At 45.9% G+C, this 15,000-nt stretch overlaps 2 protein-coding genes across 2 annotated transcripts in view; both read right to left on the bottom strand.

The window, feature by feature from the left end:
• The window catches only part of LOC308167568 (hyaluronan-binding protein 2-like), a 10,923-nt gene extending 10,819 nt beyond the window's left edge, over window positions 1–104 (bottom strand). Inside the window, exon 1 of the mRNA XM_080541985.1 lies at window positions 1–104. This exon is cut by the window's left edge and continues 93 nt beyond it. The gene's annotated coding sequence lies outside the window, so the exon portion shown is untranslated.
• A 9,836-nt stretch (window positions 105–9,940) lies between these two features.
• The window catches only part of dnmbp (dynamin binding protein), a gene marked incomplete at its 5' end in the record, with an annotated part of 46,890 nt that continues 41,830 nt past the window's right edge, over window positions 9,941–15,000 (bottom strand). The window contains 5 exons of the mRNA XM_080541901.1: window positions 9,941–10,230; window positions 10,860–11,584; window positions 12,039–12,225; window positions 13,954–14,142; window positions 14,519–14,851. Of these exons, the coding sequence (XP_080398027.1) occupies window positions 10,045–10,230; window positions 10,860–11,584; window positions 12,039–12,225; window positions 13,954–14,142; window positions 14,519–14,851 (1,620 nt within the window). The 3' untranslated portion in view covers window positions 9,941–10,044. The remainder of the gene's footprint in view (window positions 10,231–10,859; window positions 11,585–12,038; window positions 12,226–13,953; window positions 14,143–14,518; window positions 14,852–15,000) is intronic.

Here is a 15,000-nt window from a genome sequence, read left to right on the forward strand (position 1 = left end):
GGGAGCACCGGACACACAGCAACACTACTGCAGACCTGTACTGTACTGTACTGCAGACCAGTACTGTACTGTACTGCAGACCAGTACTGGAACACCAGTCCTTCCTTTCCATCTATAATAATCTCCCAAGGTCCCCTCTAAGCCTGTCAAACCACCTGTCAATCATTACCTGCCTGCAGTGATTGGTTATAAATCACACAGTAAACTGCCATTATCTGTGTGTGTGTGTGTGTGTGTGTGTGTGTGTGTGTGTGTGTTCAGGCCAGGGGTGGGGGGGGGTGTTGGGGGGGGGATTTGAATTTATTGCATAATTGCTTATGTGATTTGTATGATGCATATAGTGTGCCTTCATTGTTGTTTATTTTATTGAAAGCAGCAGCACATTAAGAGTTTAAAAAAAATGTATTCAGGGAAGTCATTTATTTACACCATTATTTACATTAAGGACACATTTTACTCAGGGCACAAACAATACGATCGATTACAAGGGGATTAGCTGAAATAGTACTGTGTTTCGGCCTAAAGCCAGATTGAAATGGGTTCAAGATACCCTTCTGGGACCAGAATGAATCATGTTGAGAATTAACCAGGGATTCTAATATTAGCTATACATGAAAGCCTGGAATTTGGATGATAATCATCCTTATGTAATGGTAGCATATGGGCTGCTTTGCATAATTATCTTGGGGATAGTCCCAGAGCCAGACAAGAGATTATAAATACGAGCTAGGGGCCTACCTACAGTACAAGAAGCACTGCAAGCGTCAGCAGACCAGTGTCCAACAGGTCAGCTCCCGTTAAGCTTAGGGGCAGAGAATTATAATAAATCAAATCAAATCAAATGTTATTTGTATAGCGCATTTCTTACAAGATGCAACTCAATGCATTTCACATACTAACAGAGCCGCAAGCAGGCAAAAGTAAAAACCTGTACACTATGTAGCCTGGAAAATTCCCTTGCAGCCCTCTACACATAGAGCGACTACTAAACAGTTTGCCTACCAGCACCCAGCAGTGGGCCCCCACACCCCCCCTCGGTGAGCCCCCACCGCCCCACACACCCATCCCGCCCCACCACCAGCACACCCGGCCCAGCCAGGCAAGCACAGACCATAAAGGCCCCGCACAAGGACGGCCAAGCAGGTGCCCCGGCGGCGGAATAGACCAGGCACACGCGGCAGCCGGGGCCCCCCAAGGAATAATAATAATAATAATAATAATAACTTTTTATAGTGCCTTTCACAAACCCAAGGTCACTTTACAAGGGAATGGGACAAACAGAACAGAGCCAGAGAGACAAACACACAAAACAAGAAACAGTGAAACAGCTACTACAGGTTGAATGCGATGGTGAATAGGTGGGTTTTAAGGGCAGTTTTGAATTATGTCCAGGGTTGGAGAGCCGCGGATATCCTATCCTGTCCATTATAACCTCCTCATTCCCCACAATTTTTGGGACGCCTGATAAACCTAGCTTATCAGAGAAGTAGCATTACTAGTTAGCTTTTTGTCATTTATGGAGCCAGAATCTGATATGATTTATTGGAGCAGTGCAGAAGCAGAGCAATATATTTTTCTCCCAGGGGAAGGGAATTGGCATTTTTTTTGTTCCAGCTTGATTCATTTCCACTTAAATACAGTACATGTGGTCGGACTGATTTCCTTGCAGGACAAGCTAATCTCATTTTTTTAGACCTATCACCTAATTTTTTTAGGCCTAATAGCTGAAACTTGAGACCTTTTTAGGCCTTGTGAATCGGATTGCTGGATTTGAGACTTTAAGGCTTTTTAAGACCAGTGCGGGAACCCTGTATACAGAGCATCCAGGTAATAAGCAATTTAGCTTTCCTGGTCATAACAATGCAGCGGAAACAAAGGGCTATCTCCTCTCCTCTCCTCTCCCCTCTTTCCTCTCCTCTCCCCTCTTTCCTCTCCTCTCCTCTCCTCTCCTCTCCTCTCCTCTCCTCTCCTCTCCTCTCTTCTCCTCTCCTCTCCTCAGGGTCAAGGATGTGGGACACATTGTCTAAATCCCACATACGTCATGCAAAAAACCTTGGTCATTGAAGTGTCTAAAATGACTCAGAGATAAATCTGGGTTTACATTTAGGAATTATAGTATCTCTGACTCAGGCAACAGGGCAATGATCACTGATATAATTAGCAAAAACATCACTGTGGATATGTGTTTCTGCCACATGAATTTGGATATTAACTGTGTCGAATTTAGATCACTGCATACATCTTTAAGTTGATCAGACATGTGAGTCAACCAAACCAAAGTTTAAATCCCCCATAACTAGAAATTCTATATAGTGGCAGTGATGGTAGTGTGTGTGAGTGTGTGTGTGTGTGTGTGTGTGTGTGTGTGTGTGTGTGTGTGTGTGTGTGTGTGTGGGATTGGATATGCAGAGAGTCAGTGCAAATGGTTGTCTTTGGTTGTCCTTGCACTCTGTCAATAAAGTTGAATCTAATCTAATCTCGTCAGTGTGAAGTTGTGAGTGACAGCAGGTTTGTGTAGGTAGGTGGACAGCTAGCTAGGGTTAGCTGCTCAACAGTCTTAGACCATCTGCCAGACAGTAGCAGAGAGAACAGCCGTGGCTGGGATGGCTGAGGTCCTTGGTGGTCTTCTGGGCCTTCCTCGAACCTCAAACACCGCCTGGTGTGGATGTCCTGTGGGGTGGGAGATGGACTGTGCAGTCTGCACCAAGAAATGTGTGTGAGAAAGAGAGAGCGAGAGAGAGAGAGAGAGAGAGAGAGAGAGAGAGAGAGAGAGAGAGAGAGAGAGAGAGAGAGAGAGAGAGATACACTGTACTCACAGACAGGTGGGAACACTGACCAGTAGCCTTATGGTCAGCAGTTCATTGTCTTTGGTTGTGTAACTTCACTGTTTGCCTGAGTCAGACTCTGAACCGGCGGTACACAACACCCACAACCATCATGTGTAATCCCTCTAGGGTCATTGCAAGTGAAATCAATACAGTGCAAAATAACAGCATCCGCACACTCAAATCTGTGCAAAAAGCTCTTCTCGGACATAGACCTTCCTCAGGCATAAAGCAGACAAGTGAATGCAGTGGTATAAAGGGTTCAAACGACAATCCCTCGATTTAGCCAACGCACAACACCTGTGTCAAATATTTCACCTAGTGGCTATAGGCATCAAGGGAATTGTAGTCCTAGATTTAGTGTGTTAACTCTGCATGGATAGCATTATAAAGTAGGCCTATAATCAGGATAGAAACAGAACGTTTGGTAATTATAAACGTTCCCAGGTCTGTAGAAACCATGATTTGATTACTTCTGGTTAATCACAGTGTGGTTCGTCAACTGCAACTGTGTCCGACCGGAAGGCCCTGCAACCAACGGGTGGTGAAAACCGCCCAAGGCATCGTCGGCACCAAACCCCCTACCATCGAGTCCCTCCAGGCAGACGTGTGTCAGCGTAGGGAGGCAAGCATCATCAAGGATACCTCCCACCCCCACCCACTGTCTGTTTGATCCCCCTACCATCTAAGAGACTCAGGAAGTACAGGATCCTCCGGTCCCCTACCAGCAGGCTACAGAGCAGCTCCTTTCACAGAGCTGTCACTCTGAGAACCCATCCCACACTCTGCTGAACAATCCCCCCCCTCCCCCCACCCACCCCCACTGACGCTCAGTATCAGACTCTCAGCATATTTGTGCACATTGCACATAACTCCTTTGATATAGCCACTATTTATACATTTGTACAAACCACACTGTGCATAGCTAGCTACCTTAACTGTACGGTACATAGCTCATAACTGAACAGTACCAGTCAAAAGTTTGGACACACTTCAATGGGAAAGTGTGTCCAAACTTTTGACTTGTACTGTATAATACCTCTAACTACCGTTACTGGAACATACTGTACCTATCACTGTCATGTCTTTATATCATGTTTCATCATGTATCATGTTTTATATCACTATTTGCACTTCTGGTTAGATGCTAAACTGCATTTCGTTGTCTGGTACTTGTAATGACAATAAGGTTACATCTAATCTAATCTAATAACTGACTCTCGGTAAAAGTATGTGCAAAGGATTGTTGAGATTGTTGATTTTCAGCTGATTAGTGCAAGAATGGTCACGCTAGACTGAATCAACTTTAATAATACTGCAAAACATACTGTATACAATTATTACCAGGCATTACATCATAGAAACATTTCACATTGCACCCTAATTGCTAAATTATGCTTAGAGAGAGGGAGAGAGGGAGGGAGAAATAAACACAGACCACATGATCTGTTGACTGTGCTCACAGGACAACACCCTCTGACCAGGGCACAAAGAAGAAAGCTAGAATCGGTACTCTCCATCTGTTTCATAGACTACAGTATTTAAATTAGGAGCTGTTTGCAAGAAGTCAATGAGACCACATCCTAACAATTGTGTTCGTATGACACCGCTGCTGAGTCCTGACTCAGAGATGTGTTACATGTTTCACTAGTAAGTGAAAAAGCCTCTAAGGAGTGCATTCAGACAGGAAAACTTAACAACTCAATAAAGAAATAAAAATGACAGGTGCAGACCAGGTGCTACAATGGTGTAACATTTGGCTAATTGAAAAATAACTACTACCAATAACTGAAGGTTCAGATGGATGTGTACTGTAACAGATGACGTCACCTTTCTAAGAATAGGGACCTTCACCACAGACATACCAATACCTCAGATTTTCTGGATCACTGGAGTAAATACTGCCATCTAGCGGTTAGAGGTGGTTAACAGGAAATGTATATTTTATTATACAACAGTTAGTTCCGACCAAGTAATTTGATTGGACAAGAGGCATTCCATGAGTGCTGATATACAGTATAACAGCACTGGGACTTTTAACTATATGTATCACTCCGCCGCACAGGTGTTCTACTAAATAACCGTTAACATTAAACCGTTAAATGATACATCACGCTCGAGGTCGTGTGATATTGCTTAATTTTACATATGTGAAGTTCAAGTTCAAGTTGAAGAGCTGTCTGGCTATCATAGGTTGGGCCATTGACATGAGAATATTGTAACTGCTGTTGTACCCAATTGGGATTAATACAAATCATCAAAAGAGACTAGAGCCTCATTACTGGAGTAACATATTTACTGTGTTCTAGTGGTATTGATATTGGTGTCATAGATTATAATCCTGGGTCTGGTAGTGGCAGAGATGAACTGCATCACAGATGCAAAAATGCTCCTTTAATAACAATAATTACAATACAACTCGTGTTTATAAAACGCCCATACTGTAGCTGTGCTGTAATAGAACAAATGATGTCATATGAAACAGTCTATATAGGAGAGTTTCCCAAACTGTGGTGTGAGAAGAGGTGGTTGTAAAAACTGAAAAAAACATACAGTTGGCTCACCAAACTGAAATAAAATGCACTCACATTTACCATAACATTTTGGCAGATGTGAAGGCGTCTGCTAAATGCCAAAAATGTACAGTATTTGTTATGTTAAATGTAAATGTAAATGTAATGTAATGGTCCTCTAACACGGGCCTCCTCATCCAACCCAGCGCCAAACTCCGGACCTTTGGGTACAGAGCCTTCAGTGTGGCAGCCCCCACCCTCTGGAACTCTCTACCCAAGGATATCCGCGACTCTCCAACCCTGGACATATTCAAAACTGCCCTTAAAACCCACCCATTCACCATCGCATTCAACCTGTAGTAGCTGTTTCACTGTTTCTTGTTTTGTGTGTTTGTCTCTCTGGCTCTGTTCTGTTAGGGTTAGGGTTGTTCCATTCCCTTGTAAAGTGACCTTGGGTTTGTGAAAGGCGCTATAAAAATGTAAGTTATTATTATTATTATTATTATTATTAATGTGATGATGAATGGAGTCGCCATCTGCCATACCAATGGAGGACAGGGTCCTATACAGGGTCCTATCCAAGTAAAACCAACCTTCTCTACGGAGAGCAAACAGAACATTTGCAGCCAGGCTGTTGTTTCCTGTTTGGACTTACTCCAGACAAACCCAGCAACCATTATGTATTGAATTAGGCCCCCGGTGGTGTAAAAAAACACACAAGATTCAATATGTTTTCCAGCTGAGCTGATTTGGGTTTTATTCAAATGAAAACAGTGTTTACTTCAGAATCAGAATTGCTTTTATTACATCAATGTAGCCTACGGGTACAGGACACTGGAGTGAGAGCTCCTGCTCCTCCACATCAACCCTGTCCCTGGTTCCTTCCCAGTAAACAAAGAGTCCAAAAGACGTCCTCACAGGGAAGCCGGAATGTGGGTTCAGATGACGTCTTTCTAGGACGTCCAGATGACGTTTTTCTAGGACGTCCAGATGACGTCTTTCTAGGACGTCCAGGTGACGTCTTTAGGACGTCTTATGGACTACAGAATAGGACGTCTTATGTCCTAAAGACGTCACCTGGACGTCCTAGAAAGATGTAATCTGAACCCACATTCCGGCTTCCCAGAGGACGTCTTTTGGACTCTTTGTTTACTAGGTTGGCCTGTAAGAACATCAACCCTGTCCCTGGGTCCTTGGCCTGTAAGACATCAACCCTGTCCCTGGTCCCCTGGCCTGTAAGACATCAACCCTGTCCCTGGTTCCCTGGCCTGTAAGACATCAACCCTGTCCCTGGTTCTCTGGCCTGTAAGACATCAACCCTGTCCCTGGTTCCTTGGCCTGTAAGACATCAACCCTGTCCCTGGTTCCCTGGCATGTAAGACATCAACCCTGTCCCTGGTTCCCTGGCCTGTAAGACATCAACCCTGTCCCTGGTTCCCTGGCCAGTAAGACATCAACCCTGTCCCTGGTTCCCTGGCCAGTAAGACATCAACCCTGTCCCTGGTTCCCTGGCCAGTAAGACATCAACCCTGTCCCTGGTTCCCTGGCGTGTAAGAACATCAACCCTGTCCCTGGGTCCCTGGCCTGTAAGACATCAACACCTGTCCCTGGGTCCCTGGCCTGTAAGACATCAACCCTGTCCCTGGTTCCTTGGCCTGTAAGACATCAACCCTGTCCCTGGTTCCCTGGCCTGTAAGAGGTGAACTGACAGAACTGCTTTAGCATTCACCTCGCGGGCCGCCTGCACCACAGGTGTGGTACCCCAGCAGGTCCTCTACGCTCTACAGCTCTACATCTCTACACCTCTACACCTCTACATCTCTACACCTCTACACCTCTACACCTCTACATCTCTACATCTTTACATCTCTACACCTCTACATCTCTACACCTCTACACCTCTACACCTCTACATCTCTACATCTCTACATCTCTACACCTCTACACCTCTACATCTCTACACCTCTACACCTCTACACCTCTACATCTCTACACTTCTACATCTCTACACCTCTACATCTCTACAGTTCTACATCTCTACATCTCTACACCTCTACATCTCTACACCTCTACAGCTCTACATCTCTACAGTTCTACATCTCTATATCTCTACACCTCTACACCTCTACAGCCAGGTTAAGGAGCCAGACTTCGGGTCGCGGTCATGGGCCAGAGAGGCTTCCATCGGAGGCAGGTTTGACCCAACCTTCTCCTACTCATGGGCCTCAAAACAAAGACAAGTATATTTTATTGCATTATTGCTCTATATTGCTTTATATTTAAAGGCAATATTTTAAAAAGATGGGGTTTTAGTCTTGATTTGAACATTATTTGCTGAGGTTGCATACCTAATGTAAACTGGCAGTGCATTCCACAATCTGGGTGCATACAATGTGAACGCAGCCTCACCAAATCTCTTCTTTTGTACATGTGGTACACAGAGAAAACCAGCGTCAGAAGACCTGAGAGCTCTATTGGGCCGATATGCTAGCAAAAGGTCTTTCAGATATTCTGGTGCTGTGCCAGTGAGAGCTTTAGAAACAAGAAGACATGCAAACAACCATTATTTATTGGCCCCAGTGGTGTAAAAAACACGTCAGACTCAAGGAGATGTTTTTCAGCTGAGCTGCATTTTTTCTTTTTATTCAAATGAAAACAGTCCTCACTTGACACTGGAGTGCAGTAATACATTCTCAATATACAGCATGATATCATGATATATGTTCATGAGGATGGAGGCCAATCAGGGGCTGGGGATCAGACCGTGTGACCTCTGGGTCAAACCATCCTTATTGGTTGACCTCTATCTCACCAGGGGGTCCAACCTTTCCTTACCTGCTTACACACACATGATCAAACCCAGGTGAAAAGAGCTACAGACATTTTTGCTTTCAGGCCACAGAGGAGTTATTGTTCAACGGGAGTGTTTTCTATTCATGATATATGTATGTATGCATGTATGTATGTATTTATGTATGTATGTATTTATGTATGTATGTATGGGGCGGCTGTGGCGCAGGAGGTAGAGCAGCAGTCTAATGATCGCAAGGTTGGCAGTCGGCGGTTTGAGCCACATGTCAAAGTGTCCTTGGGCAAGACACTGAACCCCAAATTGCTCCCAATGAGCGGGCCGGCGCCTTCTATGGTATCTTGCCGCCATTGGTGTGTGAATGTGTGTGTGAATGGGTGAAAGAGAGGCCGTTGTAAAGCGCTTTGGACAAAAGCGCTATATAAGTGCAGTGTACGTATGTATGTATGTATGTATGTATGTGTGTGTGTGTGTGTGTGTATATGACTGATTTGTCGTCCCACTGCTTCTGATTAATTTAATTCTTCCTGGGCTTGGTGCTACATTTGAACCTAAAGATGTTGACTTGACACCACAACACAGCACACACCCCTTACATTAGAAGCACTGTAGAAGGTATACATTTAAGTTGACATTATCTCCACTGGTTCTCTCTCAACATCTGTTTAAATACATAGAGATGGGTTCAACATGGTGCAGCAGAGTAGGATGGGGCCAAATGTTTATAAATTGACTGAAGACTTAGATATTACCTTCTCAGTAGCCCACAACATATTTCACTCACCAAACTTAACACTAGAACAGCCGTGCCTTTTTACCTACTAACAGAGCAGCAATTGTTCATAATTTACAATGCTCAACCTGCTATTTACACGCAACGACCACTAGTTGGCCGCTTGTAAATAAGCCTGCTTTCTACACCGAAAAACGTCAAAATAGCTTTATACTAGCGTATCCTGATGTGATTTTGAAAATGTAAGGATACTGGGTGGTAGAACACACATTTCTAGGAAAAGTCATGAAAGGAGGGTCCTGATATTTGATTCTTTTTGCAAAGATATAACATTTGTCTTTACTCACACGGCTGTTCTAGTGTTAATCTGCCTCTCAAGGCCACTTCATACTCACGCCCCCCCTGCCCCCCCCCAGTGTCTCATACCTCCTGTACTGTACACCACACACAGTTCATGCTCTCCTCTGTCCTTTATTCACTTCCAACAGTAGTGCTCTAAAGTAAACCATTCACACCATCTCAAGATTATACTGGAAGTAAGTAACTGTGTGTGTGTGTGTGTGTGTGTGTGTGTGTGTGTGTGTATATGCTTTATAGTAATAGACATTTGAAGTCAAACTCATTCACGGTCCACTGTGGTGCCCAACGCACCCTCCTCCTCCTCCTCCTCCTCCTTTAAGTCTTTTCTCTTGATATGTGTCACCAACTTGTCCTTTTAGACCCAGAGAGTGTTTGGTGTAAGAGGCCTGGGGGGGGGGGGGGCAACAGTGTGTCACAGCACACGAGAGAAAACAGGAAAAAACTCCCCAGGAAATAGAAAACTGGAAAAAAAACAAAAAGTCTATAAATATATGTCATATTACAACAACCTTGTAGTGAATCAGCAGCATGGAGCAAAGTCCCAAAGAAGTTCCTCCTCTTCCTCCTCCTCCTCCTCATCGATAAACTCCACAACAACAGAAGATCCCCCTTTGATATTAAGGCACCAGGTGTCTCTGTTTGTCGTTTGTTCGATTGTTTATTTGTTCATTCGTTCATTGTTTTGTCTGGAGAAGCGTCTTGCTCTCGCGGGGAGAGTTCGTTGGTTCGGAGCGCGCGCGCGCGCGGGGGGGTGGGGGGGTGGAGGGGGGTTGGACCTCCACCTGCCCCCCACCCTGTGAGAACTCAGGTGTACTCAGACTTGCGGATGTAGTTGGAGGGGACGTAGCCCCGCTGGCCCCCCGCCTCGCCCAGCCACCACTCGCCGTTGCCGTTCATGTCCTTGAACTCCAGGATGCGGACGCGCTGGTTGGCCGAGATGGTGAGCTCGTTGTCACAGCGGGCGCTGAAGGAGTAGATGGCGTAGTAAATCTGGAACAGAGGAGGTTTGAGATTAGGGCACAGAGTTGTGCCCTAAACATTTCTTTAGATGTTGTGTGAAGATTGTGTGAGTGTAGAGGAGCCCTGTACATTTGGAACACTGCACTTCACCTCGAAGAGACGGTTGGTTATGTTGACCCTTACATTACATTTAGTTTTAGATATACAGTATCAGTAGAGTGCAAAATAACAGCATCCGCACACTCAAACACTGTGCACAAGCTTTCGGTCATAGACCTTCTTCAGGCATCAGGCATTCGGTCTAGGACTATATTGTTGAGTTGAGTAGATGTAGCTTTGGAACCAAGATACCCACAGCAAAACAATCTAGACCAATCAACATACTTGAGGGATATATATATATATATATAAAAGCAAATGTAAGTGTCAAAATAGTGAACAGTCCCGTTATAGCACAGCATATCACTGTAAAAAGTAAATCAAAGTAGGATGAAATATCTTAAATCAAGGCAATACATGCTTGTTTTTTGTGCAAAAAAAACTAGTGTAAAACTGCACTAGTTTTAAGATATCTCTTACTTCAACCGTTCTGTTGGCAGATAATTTAGCTTATTTTAAGTAATATCCCTTTGTTTTTGAGAGCGGAAGGTCAGTGGTACCTGATTCCCATCTAGCTCCGCGTCTGCCTCGGCCTCAGGCGGCTCCGGCTCCACAAACTCCTCGCGGGAGTACGGGGACTTCCTGTTGCCTCCAGAGTCTCCATTCCGCCTCTGGTACGAGCCGAAGGCGGCTGCGTCCGATTGGCTGTACCTCTGCTGCGAAGAAGGACCCAACCGGTTCTTTCTGTGCGAGGAACAAGAGTCTGTCTCCGAAGAGTCCGATAGCTCCTGGTGATTGGTCGTCGTCGAGGTCGTCGTCGAGTGACTCGAGTCGATCGAGTCCCTGTGATTGGTGGAGGAGTGGCGGTAGGCGGCGTCTGTAACGTCTCTGAGGGTGGGGGAGTGTCTGTAGACCAGGTCTGCCAGGTGATTGGAGGGATTTCGGGGAGAGGAGGAGGAGGAGTCGACAGGGTGCTTCTGATTGGTGGAGCCGCGGTTAGGCGACGGAGCGTCTCTGGGGTGGCTTCTGCGGGAGGAGGAGGCGGAGTCCTGCGAGGGGTGGGGCGAGGACTGGCTCGGGGGAGGGCCCCCCCCCGTGGAGAAGCTGACCACGTTGGTTTCCTGGTTGAAGGTCAGGGTGCTGTTGCTGTTTTGCCGGGAGAACACGGGGGAGGAGCCGCCGTAGCCGGATTCGTTAGAGGACTGGCTCTCGATGGAGACGTCCGAGTGGCTCCTACGCGGGTTGTAGGGCTTCAGGAAAGAGCTGTACACAAAGCCCTTGGTGGCTGCAAAAGGAAAAGGAAATAAATAAATCAAATCAACCAACCGCTGAAAAAGCCAAGTGAATGAAACAATCATTAACCCTAACCCTAAACTCGATCAAATTTCAGGACCTTCCTTTCATGACTTTTCCTAGATATGTGCGGGGTTCTACCACCCAGTATCCTTACATTTTCTAAATCACATCAGGATAAGCTAATATGAAGCTATTTTGCTGTTTTTCTGTGTAGGAATCAGGCTAATTTACAAGCGGTTTACAAACTAGTGGTCGTTGTGTGTAAATAGCAGCTTGAGCATTGTAAAGAGGCGGCTCTTTTAGTAGGTAAAAAAGGCACAGCTGTTCTAGTGTTAAAAGATTGCCAACCAACTAAAGCCAAGTAAAAGGCTACGATGTGTTGTGTATCAGGTGTAATTCAAGCAGGTAAAATGACATGATGTGTACGTAAGCAGGCTACCCACCTCCGTTGTCCACCAGCCAGCGGTTGTTGCTGCCCATGGGGTCCTGCTGCTTAATGACCCCCACCAGGTCTCCCTCCAGAACCGACACGTCCAGGTCCTGGGTGGCGTTGAAGTTACGCTCCGCCTGGAAGAGCTTCTCTGGACCGAAGCGCGCCAAGAGTCCCGCTCTCTGCTCGTCCGTCTGCAGCTGAGAGAGAGAGGGAGGGAGGGAGGGGGGGGGGGGGGAGAGAGAGAGACATCAGTCTAAAGACACATCAGCGTTCGTCGAGTTGGGGGTCCACGACATTGCTGTTTTTTCACCCATCCCATCAGGTGACTGATTCTGACTCTCTGGGACCAACCAATCATAATGATCAACCTGATACATCAACTGAGAGAACAGAACACACCAGGGCCCTATTCCACAAAGCTCGATAAAGTTCTAAGCCTCGATAAAGTTCTAAGCCTCGAAAATGTTAGCTTGCGTTCGGTGCCATCAATGTGGCTCAAATAATTCGCTGCTTGGTTGAGCTCCTTCTGAGTCAGACCAGGCTAAAACACAGGCTATAGTCATCCGTGCGTCAAAAAAGGCTCACAGGCGGAAACTAAACCCTGAACGAAAGTTCCTCATGTGTCTTTTAGGAAATATTAGTTCCCACTTCACATGAGATAGATAGATTAGATAGTTTGATTAGATAGTTTGACTGTGTGATAGATAGATAATTTGATATTTTGAAAGTGTGATCGATCGATAGATAGTTTGATTGTGTGATAGATAACTTGATATTTTGAAAGTGTGATAGATAGATCGTTAAAGAAAAGAGTGTAAAAAAAAAAAGAAGTAATTGTCTCAACTTGGCTGGCGTAGTGGTTAAGGCTGCGGACTCGAGTTCCAAAGGTTGCGAGTTCGAGACTTGACTAAGTCGTTCATTTTTTTTATTTTTTACATTTAACCGAAGATTTCATGCAAAGGTTTCAAACACCATTGTAATCGTGTCAGTTCTTGTAAATTAGCCTGCACCATAATTTTATAGCCTACATACTTTTTTAGATGAGATTTTAGATTAGATTCAGACAACGAAATGCAGTAAAAAGTGCGCCTGAAGAGGGATTTGAACCACCGATATAAAATGACGAATAAATCCTATGGCAGCGGTCGATACCACTAGGCCATTGTGGTGATATGACGGTTTGTAGCCTGCTGCTGATATCACCACAGTAGTAAATATTCATTTATTAAAATATGAACATATAACAATAACTGGGGCTAGTATGACCTACGCATTTAATCGGTCAGCAATTTCTTGCCAAACCATTTCCCTCGCCTTGTTAATTGCGGCAGTATTGCACTATTTTACATCTTATTTTTCCGTCTTCATAAAAAATCAATAATTCGGAATGCTGCGCAAATGTAGTACCCCTGCAGAGTGGAGTATCTTCATTTCGACAGATCGACTCTTCTGGGCTGCGTATGTCTGCGTGCACGCGCCCATATCGAAGATTTGTAAGCCTGTCTTCTGTGAACACTGATGACACAAGGCTGATCCTCATTCGAGGAATCACCTGAGGCTTGAAATCCAATCTCGCGTTCCCTGAGCGCCGCATTTATTTATAGCGCCGCTATACTGATCCACCTTTAGTGAAATGGACCCCAGTTCGAGTGTTTATCTATACACATTTGAACCCAGTAAACAAAGAGTCCAAAAGACGTCCTCAGGGAAGCCGGAATGTGGGTTCAGATGACGTCTTTCTAGGACGTTCAGATGACGTCAGAGGACTACTTAGTCCATAAAGACGTCATCTGGACGTCCTAGAAAGACGTCATCTGGACGTCCTAGAAAGACGTCATCTGAATCCACATTCCGGCTTCCCTGAGGACGTCTTTTGGACTCTTTGTTTACTGGGATTTGAATGGTGTTGAGGTGGCGACATTTACCGGCCCTTGCAGCTGCTTCTTGGAGGTCTGTTTCTCCAGGGTCTTCTTCTCGAAGGGCTTGCGTGCGGAGATGGAGATGGGCAGACTCTCCGGGCAGAAGCTGAAACTCTGCAGCCGCTGGAGGACCCTGCCGTATTCCTCCTGGAACAGAGAGATCAGGTTCCCCTCCGGACCCCCGATACCAGACAACTGGAGAGGGAAAGAGAGAGAGAGAGGGGGGGGGGGAGGGAGAGAGGGAGGGGGGGGGAGAGAGGGAGGGAGGGAGAGAGAGAGGGAGGGAGAGGGGGGGAAGGAGAGGGAGGGAGGGAGGGAGAGAGAGAGAGGGAGAGAGAGAGAGAGAGAGAGGGAGAAAAAAATAAACTTGAGTCAATGACACATCACTGTACAGAACAGGAGTAACCTCGGTTCTGGTTTGTGTTCCAGTCAGACATTAACTAACTAACTAACTAACTAACTAACCAACTAACTAACTAACACACTCACACAGACACAGACACAGACACAGACAGACACACACACACACACACACAGACACACACACACACAGACACACACACCCACACACCTTCAGCAGTGGCTGCAGTTCCCCTAGCGTCCGTTTGGTGAAGTCCTTCTGGGACTGGGCGAAGGCCCGCACGCAGCCGGTGAACAGGTTCTCGGCGGCCCGGTGGAACTTGGGCAGCTCGTCCAGCAGCTGGGCGTTCAGCGCCTCGTAGTTGTTGCGGGCCGCCTGCAGGTCCTCCTGGACGCGGCGGTCCTTGAGGCGCTCGGCACGCTCCTTGCAGTTGTCGTAGTCCAGGAGCTTGTCGAAGCGCTTCTGGATGAGCTTGTGGGGGCCGGCGAACATGAGCAGGAGCTGGGTGAGGGGGGAGATGACCAGGGACTCGGTCCGCTCCTTCTGCTCACACAGGAAGAAGAAGAAGAAGAAGAAAAGAGAGAGGTGTTGTAGTTTTATATCAAATATATTGAGAATTGAAGTCTGCCTCTCTACATTCTGGGAAAGCGTAGCTAACAATTCAGTCTGCCTGGGGACAGTGCCAATGACTT

Source organism: Nansenia antarctica (genome assembly GCF_963989245.1).
Source record: "Nansenia antarctica genome assembly, chromosome: 11".
Lineage (NCBI taxonomy): Eukaryota > Metazoa > Chordata > Actinopteri > Argentiniformes > Microstomatidae > Nansenia > Nansenia antarctica.